We start from the raw sequence: 12,176 nt of genomic DNA, 5'->3' as shown, positions 1-12,176 counted from the left end.
CTTGTATTCTAGCAATTCCACAAGTGCTGGCCTGGCACAAAGCCCTCCCATACGGGTGTGTCAACCACCTGTACAGGTACTGTGACCAAACTGCATGGGTCTATCGACCGAACTGTATGGGTGTAAAGACCAAACTGTGCAGGTGTAGTAACCAAACCATACGGGTGCATTGACCAAATCATACCTGTACATTGACGGCACTGCATGGATATGGTGATTGAGCCCTCCAGGGACAGTGACCAAGCTATACAGGCTCACGGACAGGTACAGCGACTGACTGAACCATGGGGCACGCTGGCTGGGCCGCACACATACGCTGGCATGCCGGCTGGACCCTACTGGTGCGTCAACCTGCCATGCACAGGCCATGGCACCACACAGCCCCCAAGGCCTGGGGACAGGCTGGTTTTGTCTGGATTTGGGGCTCTGTTTTTTGGGGGAGTGAGCTGCACCGTTTCTGGCATCTCTGGGCGCAGACCCCGACGCCACTCCTGGCCTCCGAGGAGGGGGTGTAAGAGGGCTTTGCCGCCCAGCGACCCCCCTCAGCGGGTCCCCCTCACAGGCTGCCCGGACTACATCTCCCAGGATGCAGCGCGGCGCCGGCGCCCTTAAGGCCCCCTGGCGGCAGCGCGCGGCTGTCTGCAGACGCGGCGGGGCGGGCTGAGGCGAGCTGAGCCCGGGCGGGAGCGGGCGGCGTCGAGCGGGGCGCGGGCTGGTGCCGGTGCCCACCGGCTAGGGCGGCGAGAGCCGGGCTACCCTCCGGTGAGGGCGCGGGAAGGGGTAGTGTGAGCTCGCCGGTGCGAGGAGCCCGTGCCGTGTGCCGCAGCCATGGGGAACCGGGGGATGGAGGACCTCATCCCGCTGGTCAACCGGCTGCAGGACGCCTTCGCCGCCATCGGGCAGAACGCCAACCTCGACCTGCCGCAGATCGCTGTGGTGGGGGGGCAGAGCGCCGGCAAGAGCTCCGTGCTGGAGAATTTCGTCGGGAGGTAAAGCGGGTCCCTGGGGAGCCCCGCCGCAGGCACGGCTGCGGGGGGTGCAGGGGCACAGCGGCTGGGTGCGGGGAGCAGAGCCGCTGCGTGGACAGCGCGGTGCGTGGGCAAGCGCGGTGCAGGGGCACAGCGGAGGGATGCAGGGGCGGCGCGGTGCGTGGACAAGCGCGGCGCCGGAGCCCAGCGGCTGGATGCACGGGCGGCGTGGTGCGGGGGCCGTGCGGTGCAGGGGGCCAGCGGCTGGATGCGGTGCGCGGGCGGTGCAGCTCACCAGCAGAGCTGCTGGGTGCATATGCGGTGCTCGGGCAGCGCTGCAGGACGCCCGGGCGCTGCGGGGGTAGGGAGGGGCGGAGGACGTCTCCCCGCCTCGGGGTGTGTGTGAGGGGGGGATCTCCGCAGCGGGCTCTCCGCCTTTGCCGCACCTTGGGGGGCGGCGGGAGCCCCCCCTCGCCCCCGGGAGCTGCTCCCGGGCTGTTACATAACGGGGGGAGCCGAAATGTCAGTGGGCACCAGCCCCTTCCCCTCCTCGGCTCCGTGCGGGGCTCCGGGAGATGGATGCGGTCTCTGGGAAGGGGGGTGCCGCCGGGGGAGGTATTTAAGTTTAATCTGCTCTGTCCCCCTCCCCCAGCCCTGCCTCGCCGTCCTCCATAGCGGGTGCCATGTCAGGAGCTGCGGGGAGGCTATAGGAAGGACGGGGTTATCTCTCTCCTATACGCTCAAATCCCCGGGTGCTACCATTTTGTGACAGGCAATATACTGATGCTTTCCCTTCGTGTGACCTTCGCATTCATCATCTGCAGTTTGTGTAAACTGCAGACCGCGCTGCCTGGTTCTCTGCTCCAGAGTCGACACACAACACCTGGCGAGGGGGTTGTTCCTCAGCTTGTTTCTGGTCCCGTTAATTAACCGTATTCAGTGATATACAGGTTTTAGTTATCAAGTTGGTTTTTTTGTGCTGTGAGGGGCATGCAAGTTGCTGGTGACTTGCCTTAAAAGCAGTGACTGCTGTGATACCTGGTCAGATTCTTGTGTGGGTTTTTCTCTTTCAGCAAACTGGATTTGTGATATCTATTGGATGTCGTTCTCCCACCCTCACTTTTTCTTTTAAGCTGTTTGCTGTTGGATGGTTTATAAAGCTTTTCTACTGTTGGAATAGTCTATGGTGTGTATGAATTGCTTGTTTAGCTGTGAGTAGCCCCAAATTCTGTACCTGTGCAAGGGTTGCCTTGAGCAGGGGGTGCAGGGTATGCTGTATGTACTAGGGAGAAGGCACAGGGATTGTATCTGGTGCAAAGAAAGCATGGTTGGAATAAGACTTTTTTTTTTTTCTTTGCTATAGATACACATTCAAAGAGTTTGGGTTCCTTTCTAGCTAACTTCCAACAGTCCAGGCAGTATCCCTCAGGGATGCTGGGAATCATGCCAAGGGAAGGACACTGCAGGAATACATTTTACTGAGCCTCAGGTCGTAGACTAGGATCTACTTGTTTGTCCATAGACAACACAGAAAGAAAATAATGATTCCTACCCCCAAAGTGAAAAACTTGCTGTGTTGTAGCTTTCCAAGAAGGGGAAAATTGGTCTCCTGAAATATGTGAGCAAAACAGGTTCACCTGTTGGCTCTGCTGTTTTCCTGTTTTCTAAGTACTGGCAGCCTAACCTCGTAAATCCTTTTTAGAGGATCTATGCAGTCAGTGCTGCAGTGGCGTAATATATAATATATGGCTGTTGGGTGAGAGGAGGGTTTGTCAGACAGTCAGTGTATCGGGGTACGCTGCCCCTTTCTTTTAGACTGAGCAAACAGAAGGGGATATATTAATCCTTGGTGCCTCTCCACTGGTGCCACTTGAGGACAGGGGATTTTATCTGCTTGGTGGAGAGCAAATGAATTAAATTGTTTTCTGTCCCTTTCTGATGACCCCTGTCCCAGGAGAACTTGTGACCTCACTGTCCCATCAGTTGTCTCTACAGCAGCCAGTTACAGTACCGTGGCTTTTAGAAAATGAAGTAACGATGGGTCCCCTGAGCAGAAGCTGAGACACCTGTGTATAGAAAAGCATTTCGAGAAAATAATTGGAGTGGAAATGGAAAATATGTCAAAGGGAAGAGGTTTTTCTCCATTTGATACCCTTGAGTGCTGGCTAGTTTAGAGACTGGTAATGTGAGACATCTTACCACAGAATGTATGTGTATATGCTGCAAAACCCAATCCTGTTAAAATAATGTTGGAGCCCTGCTGTAATGTGTAATCTCTTTTCTTTTTGTGTGGGTATTAGAAACCATGATAAGAAGCTATGGAAATAGTATCCAGAATAAGCATTGTTCCTCAATGTAATTATGATAGGGGCTGTTTTCTTGTCTGAATAGGCATAAGAAGAAATTGTGTATAGACCTACTGTGTACAAATACAATTATTGCTGTAGTGTGGACATGACATATGTCACTGCTCCAGCTTGATACCAGGATGGTGGTGCAGCTATTGCTCAGCAGCTGCTCGCTGCACAGTGAATGTGAGTGCTGATGAGTTTCTCTCTGAGTGGATGGAAATTTGTGCAAGAACAAATGCTGATGCAGTTGGTACTGACTGATGTGCTTGACGGGCACCCTTGAGCAGAGGGGCTGGTGGCCCTGCCAGGGCTGGCTTCCCCGCTCAGTACCTGTGGGGCTCCTTTCAAACTGTCTTCAAGGCATGTTCACATGGAAGGGCAGCACGCTTGCCCCCACTGCCAGACCTAGCCTGTGCCTATGCAGGACTTCAGTCTAGGGTTGCTGCTGGAACCTTGGAACCCCACACATGTAGGAAACCTCAAAGCACAGAGGAGTGATGCTGATTGCAATCAGTGTTTAGTTACTTGTCTTACAGAACAAATGTGGTGGGGTTTTTTCCCCTCCTGAATGCAATGGCTTACTAGTTGCTGCTAATTACTCTTCCAATGTCACTTACTCTGCTGTTAACAGATTATCCAACAGTGCAGAGTCTGTATTTATAATACCAGATGTCAATGTGGCTGCTATGTGTGCTTTTGCTGCCGGAGACTCAGCGTGGTGACTAGGATACTGGCTGATGGTGTTAAAAATGACTGTAGTGATGAGAGAAGCCATATAAAAGCCAGACAGGTGACACATCTCTTCATAGACTGGTTTATCCTGGGCCCCAGAACTGGAAGGAAGGTTAATTGGGGCAGCTCCAGGCATTTCCTGTTGGTGTGGTTATGGGCTTGTAGGATAACTCCCGTTGGAAGGGACCTCAGGGGTCATTTAGTCCATTCTTATGGTGGTGTAACTTCCCTGCTACCACCTTTCTTAAATTAGAAGGTCTTAGAGCAGGCACCAATACGAGCAAAATTGGTCTGATAAAAAGAACGAAGCATGTGATGTGCTAATTTGACTTGAGGGAGCCCAAAGGACAAAGAAGGGGGCATGTACAAGACGGTGCATAAAGCTGTTTGTAAAATCATCCATGTTTATGCCACTCTTATTTTGCTATGTGAAAATAACAAATACAAGTGTCTTTTTTTTAAATCCTAAGATCTCAAAGCACTGTTACACAAATCTTTGGATTTGAGGGAGCATTACTGTTACCTCTGCTTTACAAACAGGAAAAACTGAAAGCACTGGGCTGTGTTCAGATGGCTGCATAAGTGTCTGTGCCTTGTTCTTGTCTGATCCAAGGCAGCGTGCTGCTCAGCCCTGCTAGGACAGCTGCATTGCTCTTCGTGGAGAAAACAAGGCACCTCTGACTTCTGGAGAGCAGATGGCTTAAGGGGGCTGCTGAGAAGGGAATGACTAAGGACTGGGAAGAGTAGGTGGAAGGGCTTGAATGGAGGTGAAACCATCTCGTTTCTGATCAAGGGAGCTAAGCAGTGCCAAAGTTGTGGGAAGTGAATCAAGGTTTATGTGATTCCAGACCTGTGCATTAGCCCTAAAAGCATCTTCTTTTGGGAGCTCATATGTCCCAAACTGAACAGGGACACTTAGAAGTCTGTCACCAGGCTCTGATGGTGTATGCTGAGTTATCTGACGTTTGTATGTTGCTTGGAAGGAAATTGGAGGCAGGCATGGACCTAGACTCAACTGTGTTGGGCTAACCTTGTCTCTTGGCAAACTGAAATTTCAGCATGGGTGAAAGAGCAGGGAAAATGAAGCATTGCAACGCCTGTGGCAGTGGTCAGGGTAAGTACCTATTAAGCTTGGTACTTGTGCTACAGTAATTGCTTGACAAAACCAGGCAAGGGCCAGGCAGCATATGCTGCAACTGTGTCTTTGCCTTGCAATGTCCCCTACTGATGCAAAGCTAGATCTTGAAGCCACAGGATTTAGTTTGGCTTCAGGTATAACTTTGAGGAGCAGCTTAGCATCTTCATATCTCAACCTTTCCCAGCCATTTAGGGATACTTACACCCCCAAGATACGATGAGGGAATGCCTTCTTTGATAACATATGCTTTGCTTTGTTGTGGAAAGCTGCTCCAGCAAAATAGCTTCAGAGTATTTAGCAACTGTCTAGAAATGAAAGATCCTATAGGGATGCATGCAGAGGTGCAGGTATTTGGCCTGTTCAGATACTGAAGGAAAACTGTTTTGTCAACGATCTTTGTGCTTTTAAGTTTCTCAGGCTTCTGCTGTAATACATGCTTTGTGAGCTTGAGTGCTATGAAAAGAATGGATGGTTCAAATCTTCTGAAAATCATAGCTATGTTATGTATAGATTGAGGATGTCTGCTGTACTGGCTGATGCTAAGCATCAATGCAGTATTTTAGCAGCCGATTTAAATTTAAACAAGAAGATACAGCCACTAACTTGTGCTGCTCTGGCCACAAAAGGAGTCCTTAAATATAATTCTTCTATTTTTTTTTTGTTCTGCTTTGAGGTACATTTACATGCCCAGGGTGCTGGCAGAGAGTAATTGCAAGTCATGGACCCCTAATTGTTGTATGATAAATACATCTGTGAGCTGACCAAATGCTGTTGTGTATTTGCAGGTTAAAGATGAGGGCATTGCTTGGGAAGTGACTTATTTAAGGTTGCAGAGGATGGTACAAGAGTCAGGACTAGGATTCTGCTCTTTAGAGAAATAAATCATGGTCAAAAAATAGTCCTTCAAATGGCAGCAAGCCTTTGGTCTTCAGTGAAGAAAATACCTATTTTCATCTTGGATTAATTGGGGAAGGAAGAAAATATGGAGCACTGGGGGAAATGTATAATGTCTTTAGAGTAGACCACAAGATAAAATAATTTAACTTAAGAGAAATCTGTACAGCTCTGAGCAAACACTTGTGGGAGGAGGATTGCTAGGAGGAGATACATAATTAAGTTAAAACATAACATAACATGGATGGCTGTAAGGGGAGAAAAAAATTATGAATCTCAATGTTTGTAGATACAGCAGCAGTGTCTGCCTGTATTTGTCCTCTGACAACTTGCTTTAATGTTACAGAGGTTGGCTCAAATAAATATGTCTAATATCTTTTCTGTCTCCTGCAGCAGTTAGACGTTCTCTGCAGATCTCATTGACTGTATTCTTCAGCTTAACTCTTTAGTGATGATCTTGTACTTCTGGTAGCTGCCCACTAGCCTTATACTCACGAGGAAAAGAGATCCTTTTGGCATGTCTTGGATCATGTCAGAATTTACCCAGGGAAAGGAAACCAGCTGTGTGTCCAGTTTGGAAACTGATGCTCAGTATTGTGCAAGTTTTGCCTGGACCTACTGCTGTGTGAAAATGATAGGTTGCCTTGTCATTGCTGGAATTTATTGCCTGATAGCTGGCAGATCAGGAGGATGCCGCCTTTGCTAGTGTGGACTTGTCCTTGTTGCCATGATAATTTTCACGTTGGGAATCTTAGAGCATCCTGAGCTTTGACTAGTCCTTACTATACTTTGAGATAGGTAAGTATTGTGGGGTTTTTGTGTGGTTGTTCTATAAACAGCATGCTGTGGCACAGGGCTGTAAAGAGTTTGAAAAAACAACGAGGGAAAGGAGTCAGAAGTTCCCAAAAGCATACCCCTATGCTAAAGCTGTCATCTGTTTCTCAAAACTCAATGTGCTTACAACTTTTCACACAGTCAAAAAAAAAAAAAAAGGCAAAACAGACTTCTATTTTTAAAGGTTACTGATTGTTTTCAGAAGCCATAGTTCAATACCTATCTGGAGATGCCAAGTCCTTGAATGTGACTTCTCCAGATGCTCTCAGTAGGCAGAACTTCACTAGACTTAAATAGAAGGTGTGGGAGTCTGTCTGCAGCACCTCCTATCTGAGGGAGCTTCTGAAAATGTTGTTCTAAGGCAGGAAGCTAATCCCTTTCCTGATCTGGTGAATTACTGAATGTTCCTACTTTGCACTTCAAGTTTGAGCCTGTCTGTCCAAGTGTGAGTAAAAATTCTTTTGAGTGAGGATTTCTTAGCATCTTTAATGAGGAGAAATGGAAGAAGCTGACAACTTAGCCTAAGTTAATTACGAAAACAGTTCTTGCTGTGTTCTAGCTACTATTATGATGCCTTGCACAGTGAATTTATTAAACAAGAGCAAACCCATGGGTGCTCCACCCATGTAAGCCAATACTCAGATGTTTTTCAGGCAGTGCATTTCAGTGGCAAAACCAGAAGATTTACTGAAGGAGTGGCAGGCGGTCACCTAGAAGCATATGGTGTTCAGCCTATATACCCAATGTAAAACTGGTTTTGAGGTGGCATCTGTGAAAGGAAATTTACTGGTAATATGCAGGGTAAACCTACTTCCTTGATATGCCACTAGACACCAAAAAAACTTTGGGTGTAATACTTTCCTTCTTAGATTCACAAATCTGTAACCGTATGAGTCAGAGTGCTGCTAGCTGGGAGGAGAGCTAACACTAAATCTGCTCCAAAAAAAGAAAGAAATCTAGTCATGCATGGTGGGGAAATAGCTCACTAGTGGGACAACTTCTTATTCCGCTTGAGCTTTTCTTTTTCTGATCTCAGACCTGGTTTTGCATGTCCTGATAGAGAGTGAAAGTTCAAGGTAAAGGAGTATTGTCTCTGCTACAGGCAGATGGGCATGTTCAGCCTTGAGATAAGAGCTCTGTTCTCAGCTCAAACTAAATTGTTTTTCACTGATTTCTTATACCCTTTTCTCTACCTGCAGAAAGGAGAGGCTGTTGGTCTCATGTGGGTGTATATCATTAATGGACACCTGAAATAACACTAGAAAGATTAACCATAAAGTATGAAACTATTTTACCTAACAATAAATTAAAACCCTGCAAGGGTGGTACAGAGACTGCCTGAGCCCTCTGAAAGACCTGCCTTCTCTCCAGAATTGGTGTGCCAAGAGCTTTAGCTGTTCATGCAGCCTTTTTTGCCCAATGTTGCTGGTTACTTAGGTCTCCTTTGCAGAGAGGTTGGGACTGATGCAGCCACATTTGGCTGCTGGCATAGATCAGATACTGGATTTGAGGAGTCAGGGTATTCTTAAAAAGCACTGGCAGATGAGAGGCTGCACTAGATAAGCTGGTAGCACTTAAATTTTTGAGCATAGCCTTTCAGAGTAGGGGTGGGTAGCACAGCCCTGTAGAGGAATAAGCCTAGGGTTTTGCCCGTAGTGACTTTAAATACTCAGATGGTCTGGTCAGGCCTGGAGGTAGCCAGACTGCAAGCAGGAATGGTTCTGAAAAGCTCCAAAAAGCTATTTATCTTTATTTACGTGTGTGTGTGATCCTTCTAAAGCATGCATCATGCTTATTGTTGAGGGACTTGATGGAGATTAGTCATGAGAATTGGACATCTTGCTCAGGACTAACTACTATAAATATTGGGGTGGCTATGAAGAGAGGACTGAGACAAGATTTCAGTGTTTACTGAGGGGCAGGCAAGAGTACACATCAAAACAGTGTGACTGGCAACTGAGTGCAATTTAATGTTAGATATTTAAACAGTTATTCCAGGTGACTTGTTGGATGTAAGTGCAAAGTATCAACCTCTTGTTTTCAAAGACCTATTAGTGAATACTTTAATAACTGAATGTAAAGTGGCTCAGTAATTTTCTTAAGCTCCCTTATATAGATGGGCAAACAGGACAATTAAGTTGTTGGCAGCTGCTTCCTGCATGACCTTCAAGCTTGTCACAGCTCATAGGCTGGTGCTGAATATAATAGATAACTGCTTTTCTTTCCCGAGGTGCAGTACAGGAAGAATGAGCCCTGAGTCAGAAATCTAATGTTGTCTCTGATGTTCCATGCCATGTTACATGCTCTGAAAGCTTTGGCAGATCCAGTTGGAACCAAATGGAAGCGAGATGGTGTTTCAGTCCCTGGTCAGTAGCTTCTTGCAATTCAGCATAACATGCTTTTGGAAGCATCTTGGAAGCAGATGCTATGGAAAGCTCCTCAAGCTGTGTCTTGCTGACTGGAAGTGAACTTGCTAACCTCTGCCACTTTTCTGCAAGTCTTGTGATTTGTGTGGCTTTTCTTAGAGCCCTGGACACAGCAATTAAGCTAATAGAAAAGCAGTGTAGCTTTTGTATTGAAAACATCAATTTCTAACACGGATGTTTGTGGGGATTTTTTTTTTCTTTAAAAGTTGCCGTTTCCCTCAGTGCTCCTGTAGAAAGCATGAAGACTCCCCAAACTTCTGTAAGACCTGCATTGTTAACTCTTCCCTCCCTAAAAATCAGGGCTTAGTCCCAAAACTATAAGCTCTGCTGAAATACTTGTATTACAGTCACAATGAATAGTAAATCATCCAAAATGAGGTTTGGAATAAACCCAGTTCCTCACTTGTGATTGAAATGGGAGTTGAACTTTGAGTCTCTGGGGGTGAATATACTATTTAAATAATTTATTGCCTTTATCCCCTTTAACACTCCCTTTCCTGTTTCTTATGGCTCTAGGTTGCATTGTTGCAGCTGTGTTGAAGGGTGAAGAGTTAATGCTACTATAAGAAACATGAGAATAGCTGGGATCCTGTCTTACTGTGCTAGGACTGTCATTTTGTGGCTGTGAAACAGTCTTGATGTCAGAGTGCCAGTGTAGTATACATGTAGGATGCCTGAGAGAGGCCATAGCTGATATTAAACTAATACTGCTGTGGATTCTGGCTGAAGAGTGAGGCAGTGTTGCTGTAATGCTGTATAAAAGCTGAGCATAAACTGCAGCCATATTTCAGAGTAGTTTTTCCAGCTGCATTTAGTCCCTTTCTCAAAACATCAGTAGGCAGAAGTCTACAGAGGTGCTGAGTAGTTGGTTCGCAACATCTGCAAGTGTTTTTACAGCAGAGCTAACTTACCCTGGAGAGTACTAGGGAAAAACTATTATTTTTGCTTTTTTTTTTGAGATCGGAGATCCAGGGATTGAGGAGGCTCTGCTGAATTTCTTAGAACATGTAAGAGATACGTAAAAGCAAAAATCTTGAAGTCTTTGTTCATTTCTTCCTCTTTGCCTTCCTTGTGTGTAAAGGCAGAGTATGTTATGTACGATCTGGCTATGGGCTCTGACAACAAATTAACAGGCTGTTTCAGCTCTGAGACCACTTCTTCATCCCAAGTAATTATAAACCTCTATGAACAGGGGCTTATAATGAAAATAACTGTCCATTTGCCACCTGCCTGCCAGCACAGGAACAGTTCTGTGTCACAGGGGAATACACCTGATGACCTGTTAGTTCAGAATTAAGCCAGTAGAAAACAAAGCTCTAATCCTCACAGTTTTTACACTGATATTTAGCTCCACCGACTTGCTTATGATTTACCCTGAACTTACACAGCTCTGGGTCAGGATGGGGCCCCTTTATTCTAATGCATATGTTAGGTTTTCTCTCTTTCTGGCTGCTGTGATCTCTTGAGTAATCTCTGGCTATTTAAGCTGATTGTGCTTTTACTTTTAATAGAAGCTCCTCTATGAATAGCTGGGAATTGCCTGGGCATGGTGGTGGCCTTGAGAGGAGATCTGTTGCAGTGGGGCTATAGCTAGAGGTAAGGAGGAGGTTGGTACATACTGAATTGCAGAATACCCTCGGGGATTGGTGCATGACATGTGTCACTGTCACTGCAGAACTGACGCTGCAGCTCCAGTGCTGAAACTCGGGTCACCTCTTCACATCAGTGCAGCTCTCAGCAGAGAGCCCAGCAATATACTTCTTCCATCTGGGCTGTGCTACTTTGATTTGGCGTTCCTGTTCCTAGGAGTTGCTCTCTGTTTATGTCTGTTTGTGCAAGATGCATTTGTTATGCCAGGCCTGCAAATTACTTGGCACCCCAAACTCACCTTAAGGAGGTCCATTTCCTGCATGAATTTGTATAGGCTATTGAAAGCATGGTATTTGAAGAACATTATTAGAGACCAGTGGTTTGAAGAGGTGGTGGGAAGACACCAGGGGAAGGCATTTAGATAAACCCTTTACCAGTGGAAAATAGGGAAAGGAATGGAAGACTGGAAGATTCAAGTCTGTTTGTCCAGGTTACTATGTCACAATTTTGCTATAGATTGAGAGTGTCCATTAATAGGCAACGCCAATTTTGACCCTCTGCTTTTTGAATTTAAGCCCTAAAAGTTTTCCATGAAGACCTGGACTCCTTTAGAAATTCTGTGGATGTGTATCTGTATATAAACCTGCCTTTTTGTCACCTCCTATGGTCACTACCCAAACTTGACCAGAGAAAAACGTTCCTTGGGACATGAGAAGTACTGTCTGACTGGTAGGTCAAAAGGACTCTGACAGACACATTGAAACCATCCAGGAGCTCAAAAGCTCATCTCTGGGACTATTGATCCAACTTTCATTCTGGTATAGCCTGAAATGGAGATGTCTTGTGTGGTTTTTGAAGTAGAGGTTAGTGCCTCTGACTTTGCTCTGCACTAGAGGTGTTAGCAGTCAGTCTGTGATGGTTTTTCTTCAAGGGCTTAAGCACCAGTGCCTCTGCACCATGTTTCCAGCCAGGGTGATCCTAATTATATCTGAAACTGCAGAGGTGCAGTGCATAGCGAGGAGCTTGGCACTGTTCCTGCATACTTTTCCAGGCAGAGGGAAGATATAAATTGGCGTCTTAAATCCCCTCTGCAGGACAACCATGCACCTTGGACAGTTTGGTCAGGGTGCCTGAGTGTGGCACAACTGTTAGCCCCACAGAACTCTGGAAGGGAAGCAGCCTACCTGTCTGTCCACAACGCACTCTGCCTCTTGCCTCTGACCCAAGACAAATTATCAGGCTG

The 12,176-nt window shown here is 46.6% G+C and overlaps 1 protein-coding gene across 9 annotated transcripts in view; it reads left to right on the top strand.

Moving 5' to 3' along the window:
- Window positions 1-828: 828 nt before the first annotated feature.
- Window positions 829-12,176, top strand: part of DNM1 (dynamin 1) — a gene marked incomplete at both ends in the record, with an annotated part of 68,996 nt that continues 57,648 nt past the window's right edge. For all 9 annotated transcript variants that reach the window (XM_082008953.1, XM_082008955.1, XM_082008952.1 and 6 more), the window contains one exon: window positions 829-989. In XM_082008953.1, the coding sequence (XP_081865079.1) occupies window positions 829-989 (161 nt within the window). The remainder of the gene's footprint in view (window positions 990-12,176) is intronic.

This window comes from Phaethon aethereus (genome assembly GCF_964289735.1).
Source record: "Phaethon aethereus genome assembly, chromosome: 20".
Taxonomy (NCBI): Eukaryota; Metazoa; Chordata; class Aves; order Phaethontiformes; family Phaethontidae; genus Phaethon; species Phaethon aethereus.
This window is presented reverse-complemented; position numbering and strand designations above follow the sequence as displayed.